Genomic DNA, 18,525 nt, shown 5'->3' with positions numbered 1-18,525 from the left:
GGAACAGCCAGCCGTCAGTCTGAACAGACAGGGCAGCAGGCCCACCAGGTGCTCGTGTGTGTACGTGTGCGAGCAGTGTGTGTATTATCACCATTACCCTTGAGTTTAGCACTAGTTACTTGTAATGTTGGTTATTTAGGAATTTAGGCATATTACACTGCTGCACTCAGTGTAAGCAACTCTAAATTTAATCACCAGCTAAATCCCTAAAATGTGTGTGTGTGTGTGTGCTAGTGGGAGATAGGTATTTCCTCGCTGACTGCTGCTGCTCAGGCTGGAGACAGATAAACAATCAATTATGTACAGCCTGTCACCAGGGATCTCTCTCAAGCTGCCGGTTTCTCCTCCTGCTTGACTCCCTCCACCTTCTGCCAAAACAACACCAGCCTCGGCGAGTTCTGACCTCAGGCTACTTTCCCCAAAACATTGCAGCCTCAACTTCAACTTGAAGATGATCTTATGAGATGATACATATGTCAAGGACAAACCTTTGCTACCTCTGTGATTCTGCATTTGTCTGCAAGGGTGGCAAAGAAATTTGAATAGTTTTGACCAATGTTTTTTTTGTTTTACTCAAAGCAAGTAATGGCCTCATTATAATTATAATTTGTCTATATTGTGGATGTATTTCCTTCAAGGCATCAAAGGTGCATTGTTTAGTATGTTTACTGGACAAACAGGAGGAATGGCATTGTTCTTCCAGCACAGACGGTGGAAGACAAAGTGCCATGGAATAATATCTTTCAACATATTTAAACCTGCAGTAACAGATTTTTTGGCCACTTGGGGCCAGTGGAATAAGTTTAACATAGTGACATTTTAGGTTGATGTGGCAAACCTTTTAGCAAACAGTTGCATATTGACACATCAGCAGTTAGAGAGCAATATTATCATCAATTAGAGAGTGAGCCTGGCCACCTGATGGATCTAAATCCAATATTCACTCTCTTTTAGCTTTTGGTCTTAATAAATTACTATATCTGGTTGGGGCGCCCTCGTAGCTCAACCTGTAGAGCTGGCGCCCCATGTACAACAGCTGCATCCTTGCTGGAGCAGCCATAGGTTCAACTCCATGGTAGTAGTGTACAGTCAGTTTACAGATGTTTTTTGGAGATGTTTATGGAGCCTTGTTTTTATAAATGTCTCCCCATTTTGTTTGTATCCTACACCAGAAGGAGAACGCACATGCATAGGGAGAGTACCGGGGAAGGAATGAGCTAACAAAGAAGAACAGCAAGTTAACAACCATGGACATAAACAATTGTAGGATCTATTGAAAAATGTCCTTTTGGAAAAAAAATTGGAGTTAATTTTGAAGAAGATACTTTTTAAAACAAACATTTAACATGTTTGTTAGACCTCAATGATACACACAGTTTATCAAAACTCCATAGGGCCTTTAAAATACCAAACACATAGCACCATTAGCTCCCCAATCAGCAGCATATAAGTTTTGTTACATTGCAACTGCCTGTGCAATTCCTTTACTTGAGCAGAATTATTGGATTTCATGGAAAAAGAAGCAAAAACTCTGTTTATCAGATTCCCCCCAGCTGCCAAACCCTTTGAATCGTCAGACTGAAAGTCATCTTTTTCTGATCTCTGTTGTTGCCAAACCCCCTGCCCCACCTTTGGCCCCTGTCCACCGTTTTCCCCCTTCTCTGCCCAGCTCTCCCTCTGTTCCTCTGCCTCAGGGGCCCTGGGTCTGGTTATCGCAGGATTAGAACAAGGGCACACAACCTGCATACACACCTCGGGCACAAGCTCACGCATGCACATGTACGCCTAGCACACATGCACACCTCAGGACAGCCCTCTTTAATAACATTCAAAGGGAGAGCACAACCAATCCGCTACCTTTCATGGATTAGCTGCTAATCTCACAGAGCGAGGAGCACCTCAGGCACTTTGGGGAAAAGACGAAGAGTAGAGGGGAAGAAAGAGGAGGAATCTTGACCTTCAAGATCAAGGATAAAGTGCTAGTCAAATAAAAGGGGCAAAAGAAAGTTGGGGATGTTTCTTTTGCTAAAGGCTCCGCTGGATATGTAGTCTGGGCCGTGTCATGACACTTGGTCGTACATATTTCATTTAAACAAGTACATGAAGTCTACATGTTCCAGTCTACCACCAGCTGGGACCTGAACCTGCGACCTCCCTCTCTGCAGGTGGTCTGGATGTAAAATACAGACTTCTGTCTGAGCTCGCTGACCCCCTGACAAGCCGAGGAGAAATATAACCAGGGCTTCATGCTGTTTCGTCCAGGCTTAAATCTGTGGATCAGTCCTTTAATCCACTATTCTGCACATAAACACTGAGCCATGAAATGAACTACAGTCAACTTAATCCTCTTTACTAGGCAGACTGGTTCACATACGACACTGTAATGAATGTGGAAATATGGATATCAATACCGGGACATTGTTTCTGCTGAGTTTGCAATTCATTAATTGGCGAAACCCATTGAGGATGATAAAGACGCTCGTATATCATTGGAATGTGCAATGTCAATAGGAACTGAAAGGGGGGTGGTTTAATGTATCCTTCCACAGCTGTAATATTTCTTCTGTGGGCAACTTAGAAGAGGTAGCACTCCCTTTGGACTATTTTCAAACAGAAGCAGATGTTCAATTGCTATTAACAAGCATTAGATTCCTACAGCCACTAGCTTAGCATCTTCCTACTTTTATTGTCAATTACTGCCACCAGGACTAGAGAGGTGACACTAAACTCTGCACATCAACACGTATAAGCAGGAGCCCCCTGCTGTGTTTTCCAGCGTTCATTAATTCTTTCTTTCTAGTTTTCCGATAGCTCAAAGCTTTTTACACAACATTCAGCCATTCACACACACTCACACACCAATGGCACAGCAGCGGAAGCAGTTGTATGGTCCAGTATCCTCCGCACTTTGACATACAGGGGGTGGAGCCGGGGATCAAACCACCAACCTTCTGATTAGTGGATGACCCGCTCTACCTCCTGACACCTAATTTTTGCTACAATTAATCTTTCTTATATTTGGTGGTGAGAGGTGCCTATAGTTGTAATTGTGTTCAGTATCAAGCTCTCTCCGATGGTGGACATGTGGGAGCTGATAGTCCAATAACGCAGTGGGGAGATTACGACGGTAATTTGACTGAAGCAGGGAGAAAGTCATTACATCAAGCCTCTGCATAAGCCTTGGTTTAATCACACAAATTGACTTTTATAAGGCGACGCATAGCAGTGTATTCCACTACAGTGACTTGAAGGCATTTTAATAGGAAACTACATAAAATATAGTGACACAATTTAATCCACTGGGTTTGGGGGTATTAATCTTCATTGTGAATCTAGGGAATGAGCATACAGTGGAAGAAAGACAAATGAGTAAAACAATAAAACTTGCCCGCAGCTCAGAAGATTAGAGAAAACATGGTGAGTGAAATCACATAAGGTACAGGGGCTGTCTAAAGATAATATGGAAAAAGACTGAGTAAGTGAGGCGGTTTCTTTCTCTAAATAAATCACAAGAGAACAAGAAAAGAGATGAATGTGCATTTGTTAAAAAAAAAAAAACTATTCCTCAATCTCAGTTCTAACTTGTTTATGCCTTGCAGAAGACTGTTCATAAAAAGACATAAAGTCACAAATGCTTAACTTTGCTCTATTATTTCCTGATTTCCATTGACAGGGGAAAAGAAAAACTCTACAGGGGGCCCAGATGGAGCAGGAAATGGGAGTTTTCACCGGGTGTTCGTTGTGTTGCTGAGCCTTATGGCTTCAATTCAAACTCCAATGGCACGGCAGGAAGGCTGCGGCCCTAAATCCTCCGGCGTACAGCGCGGGCGGCAGCCAGCCCCTTCACTCTGCTGCTACTGAGTTAGTTTGCATTGGTGCAAATTGCTTTTTTAATTACTGACACTGAGGAAATGCAGCATGTTGCCTTCTCTTTGGAGATGATGCACACAGGGAGCTACTTAGCATCATGTTTCACAAGCTGCAAACAACTGCTGAGGAAAGAGGCGGATCTGCCACTCATCACTGTGGACTGACATCGTGTTATTCTAGATGAAGGACAGAGATGATATATTATAGAAGGATTACTGACTCAGAGTCGTCTTATGGATTTTACTCTATGTGTGCTCCTGCATTTATAACAAAGTGATAACTCTGAATAGACACTATAACAACTACACGTGACTTTAATACTCCTTACAACGTCCATCTGTGTTTCTGTAGGATCCATTCCTCCTGGCATTAGTATTATAAATTAAATCAATGTTTTTGTTGAACTTAAAGATTTGTTTAGAATGGTCAAAGCACACACCACATAACCATAACATCCTTGGTTTGATTACAGCTGTTGCACCTGTGTTGCGTGTTGTACCTCTCTCTCCCTCTGTTTCCAGTCTGGCTCTATACTTCCATTCCAATACAGGTGAAAATGCAAAAAAATGTATTTCCTTGAAGTTTGACAGTGAAAGAACCAAGAAATCTTGCACACTGTACTTGTACGCCAAAAATTCATAAATCTTTCTATTAACCAGTTTATCTGATGAAGTGAATAAAGTGAGAACAACTTAGTCATCATGCAGGATATTTCTTGGTTCTTTCACAGTCAGTTTTTGATGGTGATTCCCTTAAGCTTAAAATCCTACTTGGTTCAGAACCTGCAAAATGACTAAGAATTGTAAAAAATGTGAACTGAGTTAACAGTATACACTATTGGGGGCACTCTTGTCGTTTAGGGGTTAAGACTATGAACCGCATTACTCATGGCTCCAATCTGTCTTGGTGACCTTTGTTGCAACTCTCTTGCGCGTGCTTCCTGTCATCTTTCCACTATCACAATCTGATAAAGGAATAAAATATCCCAAATTATCATGAAAAAACAAACAAAAATTACATATGTCATCCGCTGTTTTTTGTGTAAACTCATGGAGTCGAGGACTGTATTTTTTCCACAGCAGCTTTTTGTGTATGACATTGTTGTAACTTTCTATCTTGCTTTTAATACCAAAATAATAGCACGTGGTGTGTTTAGCTAACTCAAACAACCCCTGTTGGGAGGCTGAATGAAGCACTGCTATATGATTGTTTAGAAATTGCCTTATTTCTCATACTGATGTTATCGACAAAACATTTCTATCGCAGTGTTTACATTGTGCAGCAAATAAATGCTGCTTTTACAGATTGTTGTGACCAAATGCAAACATGGCTGCCTTTCTTAATGCCTCAATGAACCAATTATGTCTGAATTTGAGGGATTTTTTGCACACGGTCTGATCAGTCATGATGTAACAATGTGAGTATTTTCTCGGATAAGTAGAAACATTTGTCTTATCTACTACAACCTGAAGACAAACTATGGTGGAAGAAGCTATTATGAACAAGCAGGGCTACTACCATAATCACCCACAACACAGACAGAGAACAAAGACTGTGAATCATCCACGCAATCTTTTTAGATTGATTTGGTTTGCTTTGATTTTAACTTTGATCAGGAACAAATGGGTCTGCCGCCTCCACTCACAGTCTCTCTGTTTCTCAGGTTCTCAGTGACTTTCTTTCTCCTTATCACACACTCGCACAGAGCGCATTCACACACCAGACAAACACTGTACACACACACACACACACACACAAACAAGGCGGAAAGTCCACAGACACTTTGACATTTCCAAAGAGGCCTGATGTTAATCTATTTAGTTTTTCAAAGCCAAGTTTTCACGGGATAAAAGCCTTCACACAAACTATGGAAATCTCTTTTAAAAAAGCTCAGACTTATATTTCAGATAACAAACAACATGCTTGTCTCACAACATAATGCAGTTTAGAGATTCATATTAACGCTTTCTTATAGTATAAATATGTGAGTTTGACAAATCTAAAGTTTTAACAAAGCAGAGAGATAGTAGTGCTTTGTAATCTACACAAAGCAAAATTGATTTGACACTTTCTCTCAGTGTTCTTCAATCTTTTTTTTTCTACTACTAGCTTGTGCTGAATCATAAAGTAGTAAGGCTGGTATTGATTTCTGTGTCTGTGTTTTATTTTAATGCGGTGCTGGTAATCAGAGCAAAACCAATAAGAGCAAATCAAACTGAGACATTAATCCCTACGCATATTAAATGAACAGACCGTGCATAATTGCAGGGTGACAGATTCACAGACAAGTGTGTCTAACCAGGCGCCGTCTGGAATATGACTAACAGAAAAGAAAAGGGGGGAGGATGTATAGCACATGGCTTAGGTTTATAGTGTACTTTACAGGTGTTGTATGATAACTATGTCTCTCTGTTATAGCCTGATTTTCTGTTACACAGCTTCCTTTTTCTGTCTCACACAGCACTCTGAAACTAATAACTCTAATAACTCTCTATGTTTATTTCTGAATGTCTGGCTGCCTCTTCCTCTTTGGAAGTCTGTGCCTCTCTTGGTTGAAGAATTTATCATAATGACATCAAATATCATCCTCCAGTGTATGACTAAAGATGCAATTTAAATCATTTCTAAATGGCAATAACCTGTAGGTATATAAAATGCTTCTCCTTAAAAGCTCCTGTAGCGAAAACCTGCAGTGAAGACATATCCTCCTCTTCTCTTTGTACCTGCATGTCTCTCCTCATTTCCACATCCATACAGCAACAAAAGATCCTCCTTATTTGTACTACTTCAAGTCTGCAAGCAACCTCGACACAAAATGGTTGCCCTGGAAGCTGAAGCTCACAAAGCCAGAACAAAATCAGTGCCTTCTCCGCTTGTCAAATGGCCAGCAGAGGAACTCACCTGTGCAGGAATAGTCATCGATCCTGATGTAACCCGTATGGCAGATGCACATGAAGGAGCCAGGGGTGTTAACGCACATGGTGTTCTCCCTGCAGTAGTGCTTCCCCTCAGCGCACTCATCAATATCTAAAGAGGAGTGAGAGAGAACGAGAGAGGGGCAGAACAAAGCTGGGTTAGATGTGGATTGCTATCACATTTCTATCACTTGAATTGGTAAATGCAAATATTTAGAATCCTTTTTTAGATGATTTGTTTAATAATCCTTCTGTATATGTTTAATTATGTCATAGATATTAATAGACCTTTGCATGCAAAAAACAGTGAAATATTTGTTGGTAGATTACAAACACCCTCTTGTGGTGCAGATCAAACAACATTTTTTAATCAGTAGTCTGCGTTCATACCTCAAGCCCCACACCTCAAGTTACGGCCTCGTGATTGATTCTGATTTGTTTTTTATTTTTCAAACCTCTTTAGCTGAGTGACATTCAACAGCTTCATCAGCTTTCCCCCAAGAAACAAAGTGTACATGTTCTCATTATAAATTCATTATTTAAAGTTTGAACTGTTTGAAGCAGATTTTTAATGACATTGTTTACAAAATTTTCATCCACAGAGGGGAGAACGTTTTTTAAACTGTCTAGCAAAATCTTTGAAAAGTACATCCCATGATATATTGAATAATTATTCCTAGTTCCATGGAGAGAGGTGAGGAGAGTCAGGGATTGCTCTGGAAAAAAATGTTGAAATCACATTTTGTTTTCAATCATTTTTACCTCATCAGAAATGTTTGAAAGGGTGCGATGGGCAAAGAGGAGGAAAAGAAAGGAAATGCAAATTTAATTGTACAGAAAAGATGATTTGTTTACAATATTATGATGCGTAGTCACAAACATTGAACTTATTTATCATATTTGTTAATGAACCTATTTGTGTGTTGCATCAGCTCATCTGCTGATTATACAAATAAATTAGCTGGCTGAGCTGGCTTGTTGTCTTGTCTTACAAAGTTGGTGTTGATGTTAAAGAGCTTCCTAAATTCATCTAAGTTGAAGCAGGCCATAATTGACTTTCGCTTTCATTAATTTTAATTAGGGATAAGACGTCTTTAACATGTAGCCAATTTCCTATCTAGCTTTTGTCTGACTGATTTTCACAACAAGTGCTCCAAACTAAATGAAAAAATGCTGTTTGTCTATGCCCTCTAGATTGACACATAGAGAAACCATTTGCTCTGATGCGCCAGGACGACAGGTTAGATTTAGGCAAAAAATGACTTGGTTTGGTTTAGGTAAAGTTTATGATTTGGGACAAAATAAGTATGAGTTAAAGTTATGGGCGCTTTGTTCGCATGTATAATCATTAATAATAAACAAATAGTTAAGATTAGTGAAAAACTGTGATCAGACAGTCTCCCGCAGCCACTACAGGACTTAGTAAAGTAAATATTGTGTCATTTTGAGGCACATTCTGAAGCAACTGATGCTCTAATTCTAAGGAGGAAGTATCTTTGCAGCTCTGTTGTAGTGACATCCCAAGTATTATGCTGTGGCCTATTTTGGGTGACTCCCCCATCCCGGGAACCACCCTGTGGAGTTCGGCCTAGTTGGTTCTCGCTACAGGCTTGTATGCAGCCAGCGGGAAAGGGCTATTTGTCTTCATCAGAGAGAGACAGAGGTCGAAATGCAGAGGATCCTTGAGAGGTGGGCGCTGAAGCACTTAAGGTTGCACTACTCGATTTTCAATCTATTCAAAGCAAAGCTCTCCACAGAGTGGCTTAGCTGCTTTTCTCCAGACTACTACTGGTCATTAAGTTCATCGGTGTGATTGAGCATACTTTAAATTTCATATGCTGTAAAAAGATAATATTGGAGAGTGAGAATAATGCCACTAGAGATGTTAATTAAAAATGCTCTACACATAAACAGAGGTATTTTCAATTATTCTGGCTGATTAAACCACTTACTTGACTAACACAAGGTCGTCAAACTTAAGTGTGTAACATTTAGGAGGATCTACTGGTAGAAATTACATATAATATGGTATGTTTTTATTGGTGCATAATGACCTGAAAATAAGAATCATTGTATTTTCGTTAGCTTTGAATGAGTCGTTTTTATCTACAGGGAGTGGGTGCTCTTTCACAGTCATGTTGAACCGTCATGTTTTTACATGAGCCTAGAATGGACAAACACTGTCTCTCTGCCCTTTTGCGTTTTTTGTGGCTTCTGTAAGAAGAAATATGTTGATTTAAGAGTTATTTATGTAAGCTGACTTGCTACAACCTGTACAGCTGCTTTCATGCTGCTTCATGAATGTAAATGGACTGCACTTTCTAGTCTTTTGACCACTCAAAGCACATTACTCTACATGTCACATTTACCAATTCACACACATTCATACACTGATGGCAGAGGCTGCCATGCAAAGTGCCAACTGAAACTAGAAACTAACCAACCCATTCACACACACACCGATGGCACGGCACCAGGAACAATTTGGGGTTTAGTATCTTGCAGAGGGAGGAGCCGGGGATCCAACCACCAACCTTCGGATTAGCAGACAACCTCCTGAGCTATAGCCGAATGTAGCTAGATAGCTGTACGTAGGAAGATGACGTCCCCATTCTTAATCCTTAAGCTTTGATTAGTCAAAAGCAATAGGCTTAACACCAGACCTATATGAATCGCTGAACAAATTCTGTGATGTGGGCGGCGACTCAGAGGTCTGGAACAGACTAACGCTAATGTTGCTCTGTTACCGCTGGATGTTAGTGGGCAACTGTTTACTCACATGTTAGCATTACAACTTGACAGAGCAACGCTGAATTGGGGCTGTGCTTCTGTGACCCTAGTAATTAAAACTTGGTTAGTGTAGCTTTAAGAATATGATTTATTAGATTGTCCTTTGTATTTCCTTCCCACTCGCATGATACCATATTTAGATCCATATTAGCTGTTGCCTTAGCAACAGCTATTCCTAGGTTCTAAACTGCATGCCAAACCATCACACAGAAGATGCACAACACTGCCAGGGTAAACAAAATAATCTTGATAATGTGATGCAACCAAATGCAATTCGATGCAAAAACAAGTTGAACCGAACAAATCCAGCTATGTAAAATACTCCAGGGCCTTGTTCCTGTTGATAATACAGGTCAAATGTAGGCACTTTTTGAGAGACGAGCTCCATAGTCCTTGACATTTCCAATTTATTATTCATTCACTGTATTCAGTGTCTGTTAGAGCACAGGAGGACATTCACCTCTAGATACGTTTTGTGCCAGGTGCTTTTGCGAAGAGCACTTGAAATTGAATTTCAATACATTTGCATTGGCATTCATCCGGCTTGCATGTCCTTGGGTAGAGCGCCGCCCACTAACTCGCAAACTAAGAGCTCAGCACCTGCTTATAACTGTGGCATTCACATTTCCGTGGTCTTCTTCCTTTCACAGTTTCATCAATACTTGCTGCCTCCAGCTATTCAAAAGCTTCACGGATAAATGAAGCCGACAGACAATCGTCGATCACCTATGAAAGTACATGTGTCCTTCACTAAATGAATGGAGGCTAATTAAACCCTGTGACTGGTTTTGAGAGAGAGAGAAACAGGAATGTAGAGAAGGTGGGGAGAAAATGGGAAGTAAAGGGAAGGGCAGATACCAGGGCAGGTAAGGAGAAGAAGTGAATAAAAGACAAAGACAGAGTCACGACAAGCTATACTGTAGAGCTAGACAGAAAAGGGGAGATGAGTGAATGACTGATAGTGAAGGGAGAGAGATACAGACGGAGGACAGAAGGAGGTGGAGAGAAAAGGGCAGGCAAAGTAATGGATTAAACATAGAAAGATGAAGCATGAGTAAGAGCCAGTGTGAAGTAAAAGTGTTGAAAAGTGTGCAGTGTGTGTAAGAGAGTGAACAATTGAGATAGCAGGAGAAAAAGATTTAGATGGCATAGGAGCAGAAGCGGAAAGAAAGCAGCAAAAAAGGTATTAACTGTCATTGAAGAGACAGAAAGTAAGAGAACAAATTCACTCCGTCCGCAATCGCAATGTTAACCTTGAGCAGAGGTCTTAGGTGACAGCTTTCCCGCTTTCTGATTGGCCATCCGTGGTGCAGCTTTGATTTAAAGCCTATTAACTGTAAGACATCATCCATCCTGCCCCTGGTGACAGCAGTTACGTTTGCTAAAACAATATGTTAGGAGGTGAGATGATGAGGGGCACAGCACGAACGCGTGGGGGAGAGCGACCATCTCCATCTCCATTAACGCACTCCATTTTCTTGATTGGCCTGTCACATGGACACACGTGATGTGCCAAGCAAAGGAGGCTGGCCAAGAGTCAGCAACGGCTTTTATCGCTGAATGGAGTGCTTGGGGTCAATCTTTTTCCAAACCACGATGGATGGCTAGGAAACGGCTCTCGTCTTTTTTTATCCACCTCTGTGCATTCCTGCATAACAACTGAATCAATCATAGTCATACCTCAGGAAGGTGGGTAACTTAGCGTTATTGGGACAAAAAAACGTCCTTATTATGGAGAAATAGGGAGGTCTTTTAGTTCTTGTAGTCAGACAAAAATTACAGCAAGCAAGCTACTTTAGTATTTAGAGAGCTGTCTGAAATTAGAACTCTTTCTCTCATTTTAGATCCATTCAAAATCACACAAGTACTAAAAATCCAACAACAACAACATTATGGCCACAGATTAATATCACGTCACAAGCACAATAAAACATGCTTGCGGGCAAATTATATTATTTCACACACACAGATATTAACTGCCACTCACCCAATGTAACTCCTCGCGCACAAATTCAACAACCGAAAGCTGTACAGGCAGCTGCGAGCGAGAAGCAACATAAGGAGAAGCAAAGAAGGGCACCTGCGTGTATACAACTAATCAGCAAGCACACAAAGCAGCCACCATGCGCAAGAGACTTTCTGTTTGGCGAATGGTGGAGGGCATACACGCTCTCACAGACATTACTCTGCCTTCAAAGTTGATTGCTCGCGCAAATTCTCGTAGATACAGCAAGACTGAAAGTTTTGACCAAAATTGTAGTTACTGCACTTTGTAATTGTAGAACTAATACACCTTCCAAAGTCCAAGACCATCGCATGCCAGTCGAGTGGGGGCTATGACAATCTCCCTAGTCTACATATGGATAACTAAAGCACACCCTATTAGGTTTTCTGTAACCTATATAAGGCTGACTACACATAGCATCACTAATGGCTGTGGTCAAAAGTGTGCTCTGTTCACCCTGTAGTCTAATCACAGTGTACTGACAAACTTTGGAGTACACTTCTACATCACTGTAGGAAGATGAGAAGGAGGTCAACAATAACAAGCTTTACAGCAAGCGCTGAGCAAAGAGCACTGAAAGAGGATAAGGAAAGATAAGAGGATGACACATACCGCATGTGCTGCTAACCTGGAAAACTTCAAGAGAGCTGTAGTTATTTTGGTTGCTTAAAAAATGGATAATTACATCCAATCACACAATCACATTAGGTGGGGAATCTTGGTGGCCTAGTGATTAAGACCCGTAACATGTAATTGCAATGCCTCTGGGTTGATTCCAGCCAGGGATTTGTGTTGCATATCATAACCCACTTTATCTCCCTTTTCTCCTGTCTGTATCGGACAATGTACATAATAAAAAGCAAAAATGAAAAACAAAAACAAAAAAAAACCATATATCTTAAAACAAGACTAAGTGTCTAACAATGCCAATGCTAACATGCTGATGTTGAATGAAGGTATAATGTTTATCATGTTCAAGGTTTTAGTTTAGATTTTAGCATGCACAAGATTTGCTAATTGGCACTAAACCGAAAGTAGGCTGAGGCTCGTCGGTAATGTCATTAGTTTTGCAAGTTGTGAGCCAAAAAACAAAGTATTGGTACAAAATCCATGGCAATCCATTAAATGCTTGTTAAAATATGAGCAGTAAACCCCAGGAACATGTAACCACGGCAGCAGGGACAAGGACAGGGAGGCCGGCTGGTGCTTTTGTAAATGCGCACAGCTTTTTACCGCTGCAGTCAGACTTAATGATGGTTCAACTTCTTCAACATGCCGTTGCGGTTCGCCGTGTGACCATGGCAACCACAGTAACCACAGAGAGTAGACTGATACAAGAGCTGATTTTACAGGTATCTGAGTTTTGAACTGTCCACCTTTTCAGCAGCAGAGAACAGACAGATCAATGAAGAGAAATAACAAGCTAAATCTGTTTCAAAGTCTGATTTTGCCTGGAAGAATAAACCTTTAAAAGTATAAACTAATGCTGTTGACTCTAATGTAGGCTACAACTGTGTATAGTATATCAATGCATTCAAATAAACAGTGATACTATACATGCTGTTACCAAGTGTTGGTATATCGATGGAGGTCATAACTGTTCTGAGATTTTTAATATCCCCACTATTGCTCATCCAAGTCATCCCACTACTAAACAGGGAATAATGGTTTATCCCTTTCCGCTTGCATAGCATGTAGTTTCTAATAGGGAGTGTCCTCACTATCTGTGTTTCATACTGCAGTGCATGAAGGTCTGGGAGTAGGGAGATAACACTGGTATTGCCTTTGGATGTCCCACAAAGACACCCCAATCTGTGCCATACCACCAGCGGCCGCTCTCTCTTTATCTCTCTTTCTTTCTGTCTTTTCATCATCTATCCATCCCTTCCCTAACCAGCTCACATACTCTAGCAGATGGTTTTCAAAAAGTGGCAGAGGGACAAGGCTTGCCAAAACATTGTCTGATATTCCTCAGTAGCCAGTTCCCTCATGGCCAGATTTATAACAGTCAGAGGAAAGAGCAGAGAGACAAAGAGCTGTCCCTGCTGGCCAAACAATGTCCCACTCAGCAAATAATCTTCACTGTTGGCCTTGGTTCCTCATGGGTAGAGAAAGGTGTCAGAAGATGTTACAGGATGGGTCTTTTGGTTTCGGGGGAGTCTTAATGGATCAAATACTGGGTTACAGTTGGTGGTCGGAATGTTTGGAAAAGAATGCTTTTGGTACAGAGGGATTTCAATCAATGTAAAAGCCACCATGTGTTGAATGTGTGATTTTCAAGTCAAAATACATTTTTATGTTTTATGAGTTATCTTCAAAAATTTTAATTATGGTTGCAACCCATTAGTTAATCCACTGATTATTTTTTAAATGAGTTGATTATTCAGTTAGTCCTAAAAGTATTTCTAAAAGTGTTGACCAAGTTAGCAGAGCCAAAAGTGATGCCTTCAAATTGCTTGTTTTGTTCATAATCCAGGTGTAGACTTTGCTTATGTTGTAAGGACTGAGTATTTAGGACTGTTAGCACATTGTGATGCTCCATGTGTCTGGGAGAGGCTAAATGACTCCAAACCTTCTCCACTTTCTTTTAGAATAAAATAGCTTTAAATGACAAAGGAGAGTTGTGTTTCTCAATCGCTTTGCTCTTTTATTGTGGAAATCTTTAGAGACAATTATTATTCGAATCTGCTTTAAGGGTAATCACAATGAGAAAAACAAAATGGGTTCCTTTGAAATGTAATACAGTTCATAGTTAATTTTCTGAGGCATTGCCTGAACATGAACTACAGATATACTTAATATCTGTATAGATATACTTAATGTAAAGGCCCAGTATGTAGGATTTAGTAACAGTGAAATTGCAGATTGCAACTCCCTCGCCTCACCTTCCCCTTCCAAGCATGAAGGAGAAACAAACGTTTGTAAAAGGCTCATTCCAGAGTAACAAAAATATAAAGATTCTTATTTTCATGTGATTATAAACTAATAAAAACATTATTTATTTTATATTTCATTTCTGCCAATATAACCTCATAAATGTTACACACTGGACCTTTAAAGAAAACTCTTTTTGGTATCTTTTCACCTCACCAAACTGCACAATCACTCCTAAGTAAACAGGCTCGAAACAAAACAAATATGCAAAATGTCACCGCCAATTTGGGCAGGAGCAGGAGCCAATTAAGATGAATGAGTGGAAAGAAATACCATTAGGAAGCAACAAGAGTGAAAACCTGCATTCTGAAAGTGCAGTTACTGTCTAAATACCAGACACTCACAATGTGATCAATCACTGTAAACACTTAGAAGCCTGCTACCTGACTTAGAACAATGCACATCAAATAAGGAAAATGTGGAAGTGTGTTTGTGTGTGTCTGCTAGTGGAATTGCAAGAAGGTGGGTGAACGTATGTTATTGTTTTGTGAATGTGCACACAATCCCTGCATATTCCTCATGACAACCTGACTGAATTCCCACATAAAAGTTTTGTCAAAACTAAAAGTAAATCATGGATCGTTCTATACAAACATCTACCAGCGCTTGAATGACTGCATCAAGTCTATGTGTATATGTGTGTGTGTCTATACATCACTTGTACATGCACTTAACACACTTCGATTTAGCATAACTTAAATGAAGCCCGGCAATGGGGTTTTGCTCTCCATCGTGGCTCTCATTAATCTGGGAAAGATTTTCCACCACGTGTAAATCGATGGAGCATCATCATCCATCACTTGTCAATCAGTGACCAAGTGCAGCCTGTAGGCCAGAGGTCTAAACAATGAGTAACATGGAGCAGAAACAACTACCAGTTCTTGCACTGTACTGTCATTTTTATTCTATTGTTTAATCTTTAGTCTTAATCTATTTTAGCTTACTTATACCTAAAGACTTAAATGTCTTTACATCTTATGTAAAGCACGTTGAATTGCCTTGTTGTTTAAAGGTGATAGAGAAATAAACTTGTCTTGCCATGATGACAAGATCACATTTAGTTAAATAGCTAGGTCAATTCAGGTGTAGTTTTTTTGCTATTGTTGCATTTTATTGTATTTAGCTGCGTCATTATACACAGAGTGTCAGCATGGCGGGGTGTAAACTCAAAACCGAGTCAAAAAATAACCACAAACCACTGAACTAACTGTGATGGTAGTGAAGACGAGTGATAGTTAACAGAGGGCAGCGTGACCCTGGACAGTGGCGGTTCTGATGCTCTCTGCGCCAGTCTCTACTGTGAATGCAGCTAAACCACTTTTGAAACAGATAGTGATACATCCTCCTCTACTGCCGTGATCTGTGATTGACTCTTTGGCTGTCAGCACTGTCAGCAGCCCAGCAGTAGAGAGGCTCCATGGTGTGCTGAGATTTTATAACTGAACTAAGGACGTAAACTTTTACTTTCTCTGACTGTGTGAAGATCTGATGTTTTCACATCACAGATGACGAAGGAAGGCATTAAAACACAAGGTAGGGCTAAAATTCACATAGCTGCGTTTCCACCGCTGATATAGGAAATTAGTGTAGCGCTGAAGTAAAAAAAAGGAAAAGGAATCTTAGTATTGAATAGCCAAATCAGATTTAACCGACAAAATCTTCGGGTACAGCCCTAAAAGGTTATGTTAATGTTGTGTCTGCTGCCTCCAAGTGGCCCAATTTTTTTAAAAAAAAGGTTTAAGTGCGAGTACCTGAAAACTGTACATAACTGTACTTATGTAAATGTACTTTGCGCTTGTGGTTTTAATTCATGAAATAAAGCGTAACAGCAGAATCATCCAGGAGTCATGGATGTGATTTAAAATGAAGAAAACTTGAGTATAAAGCAGTCAAAGAATTTAATGTGATCCCATCTGGAAAAGCAGTTGACAGGAGATTTCTCCCATGTGGCATTTGAAGGATATTGGTTGAGCAGCGCTCAGATACTGTTGTTTACAGTGGAGGGGACCATCTGGATGATGGTAGGATTGTCTGTTTTGGGTGACATTTCAGTGGGGTCACAGAGGTGAAGTGTGTTTCAACACACACAGCCAGTCCAAATGTGTATGTTTTGTGTGCCTGTGTGTATATGAGTGTGAATTATCTGTCTGTGTGGGGGTCAGAGCCCTAGCAGGTGGGGAGCCCAGAGGCTCGGGGCTCATCCTGCCAGTGATTGGGTTTTGGAGGGGGCCGTGCTCTTCAGTCAGTGCCAATTAGCCTGCTGCCACCTTGTGACATTCAAAAGACAGCAGTGGCAATCGAATCGGTCTGTGTTCACACACGATATGCTTACACATGCACCCACACACATACACACACACACACATACAGAGTCCTGGCTTATAGGCAATAAAACCTCACTTTATGTGCAAACAGGCCAGGCTAGACTTTTACTTTACTTACTACATTATCAGTTCTACATTATCTAAGAAAGTTCTCATTTCTGCTCTCAGACTCTCACCATATCAATACATACATCATCGTAACTGTTTTATGTTTTTGTCTTATTAAATGTTTATTGGTCCATAATGTCTAGCTTGTTTATCTTTTGTCTTTAATCAATAAAAAAAATGTCTGTCAAGCCTGTTTGTTGGTTGTCTAGTCTGCAGTCTTCCCTTGGTTGCTTTCTGAACTTTTTATATAGCTGTTTTTGAGTATGTTTTTTTCTAGTATTTACTTACAGCTATATTATGTTTTCCTTTGACTGTTCAGTCTCATCCAAAACCAACAATGAATTGATCCTACAAACAGTGCTTGTGAAGGACTGATATAATCTTATTCCTCTGCACCATAGAGGTCCATTGTTGTCCTAAACCTATTAAAAAAACTTCAGTGAGCCACACCGATGCACTGACTGACATGTTCCTTTATTATGGTGAATGTATTTTATATTAAGTCAATTAAACATACATAATCTTGGCGCTGTAGATACTTACTAGAGAACCAAATGCTTAATAATCTGCATCTTAAAATGAGTCCCCAACAGAGGAGTAATATTTGCTTAAAAACTTGGGCACCCCACTGTTTTAGGAAATTACTGAGCCTTTTATGAAATGGAAAGTAAACTAAATATTTGTGACCTGTTTTAAAAATTTACATTTTCAATATTAACTAATGGGCTCAATGTTACACACAGACCAGGAAGTCAGGAAGTAATGAAAGACGGATCCATGCACTGTATGTTTTGGTCTCTTCATTGGATTTGTTGGAAATAAGAAAAATACAGCTTATCACCAGCCTGTACATGTAGGTTTTCAATACTATGAACATCACAAAACAAAATACATTCACCTCTACTGTATTGTTGTAAAGGCAGATATCTCAAAGACAGACATCTCAAAACCTGAACAAATCAAACCAAAGCTTTAATGTTTATGTAGTTATCTAACCTCTAATCCAACAATCCAGCAATTCATAATTCATTAATGTGCACTGTCCCTGATAAATTAAGCGAGTAAAGTGAGTCAGTAAAATAACACTTTCTAGGATACTCTTTACATCAAAATAAAATCCTATTGTATATTACGTCTCTTTCGAACTCTCCTATTTTATAAAATATCATTTTGTATTTCACATTTCCCATACAGATGGTACAAAAAACATTCTTTCTTGAACAATTTTGACAGACAATTTCTAAACTAGGGCATTTCAAAACCAGACAACAATGGGATATGTCTCTCTGCCTGCAGTCTTCTACAATGCTGAGATGAATAATGGTATTATCTCAACACGTTGAACTATACTGATTGTTCAATTTAGAGACAATCACACAGTCTGTCACTTCTCCACTGCTCGCCCCTCTGTCTAATTCTGCCCTAAACACACGCATGCATGTAGCAAAATAGGCCTTCAGCCTCACTGCAGCGTGAGGATAGGATGGAGGAAAAAAAACTGGACTCTTTTTCTGTTGGAGAACTCAGTGCTCAAACACACACATACACAGACATGCACCTGCATGCACACACACACACA

General features: G+C 40.0%; 1 protein-coding gene across 1 annotated transcript in view; it reads right to left on the bottom strand.

Moving 5' to 3' along the window:
- nell2a (neural EGFL like 2a) overlaps positions 1–18,525 on the bottom strand; it is a gene marked incomplete in the record, with an annotated part of 74,909 nt that overhangs the window by 27,688 nt on the left and 28,696 nt on the right. Inside the window, 1 exon segment of the mRNA XM_035664408.1 lies at positions 6,772–6,897. Within this exon segment, the coding sequence (XP_035520301.1) occupies positions 6,772–6,897 (126 nt within the window).

Source organism: Morone saxatilis, unplaced genomic scaffold, assembly GCF_004916995.1.
Source record: "Morone saxatilis isolate NCDOM2014 unplaced genomic scaffold, NCSU_SB_2.0 Contig2, whole genome shotgun sequence".
Classification (NCBI taxonomy): Eukaryota; Metazoa; Chordata; class Actinopteri; family Moronidae; genus Morone; species Morone saxatilis.
This window is presented reverse-complemented; position numbering and strand designations above follow the sequence as displayed.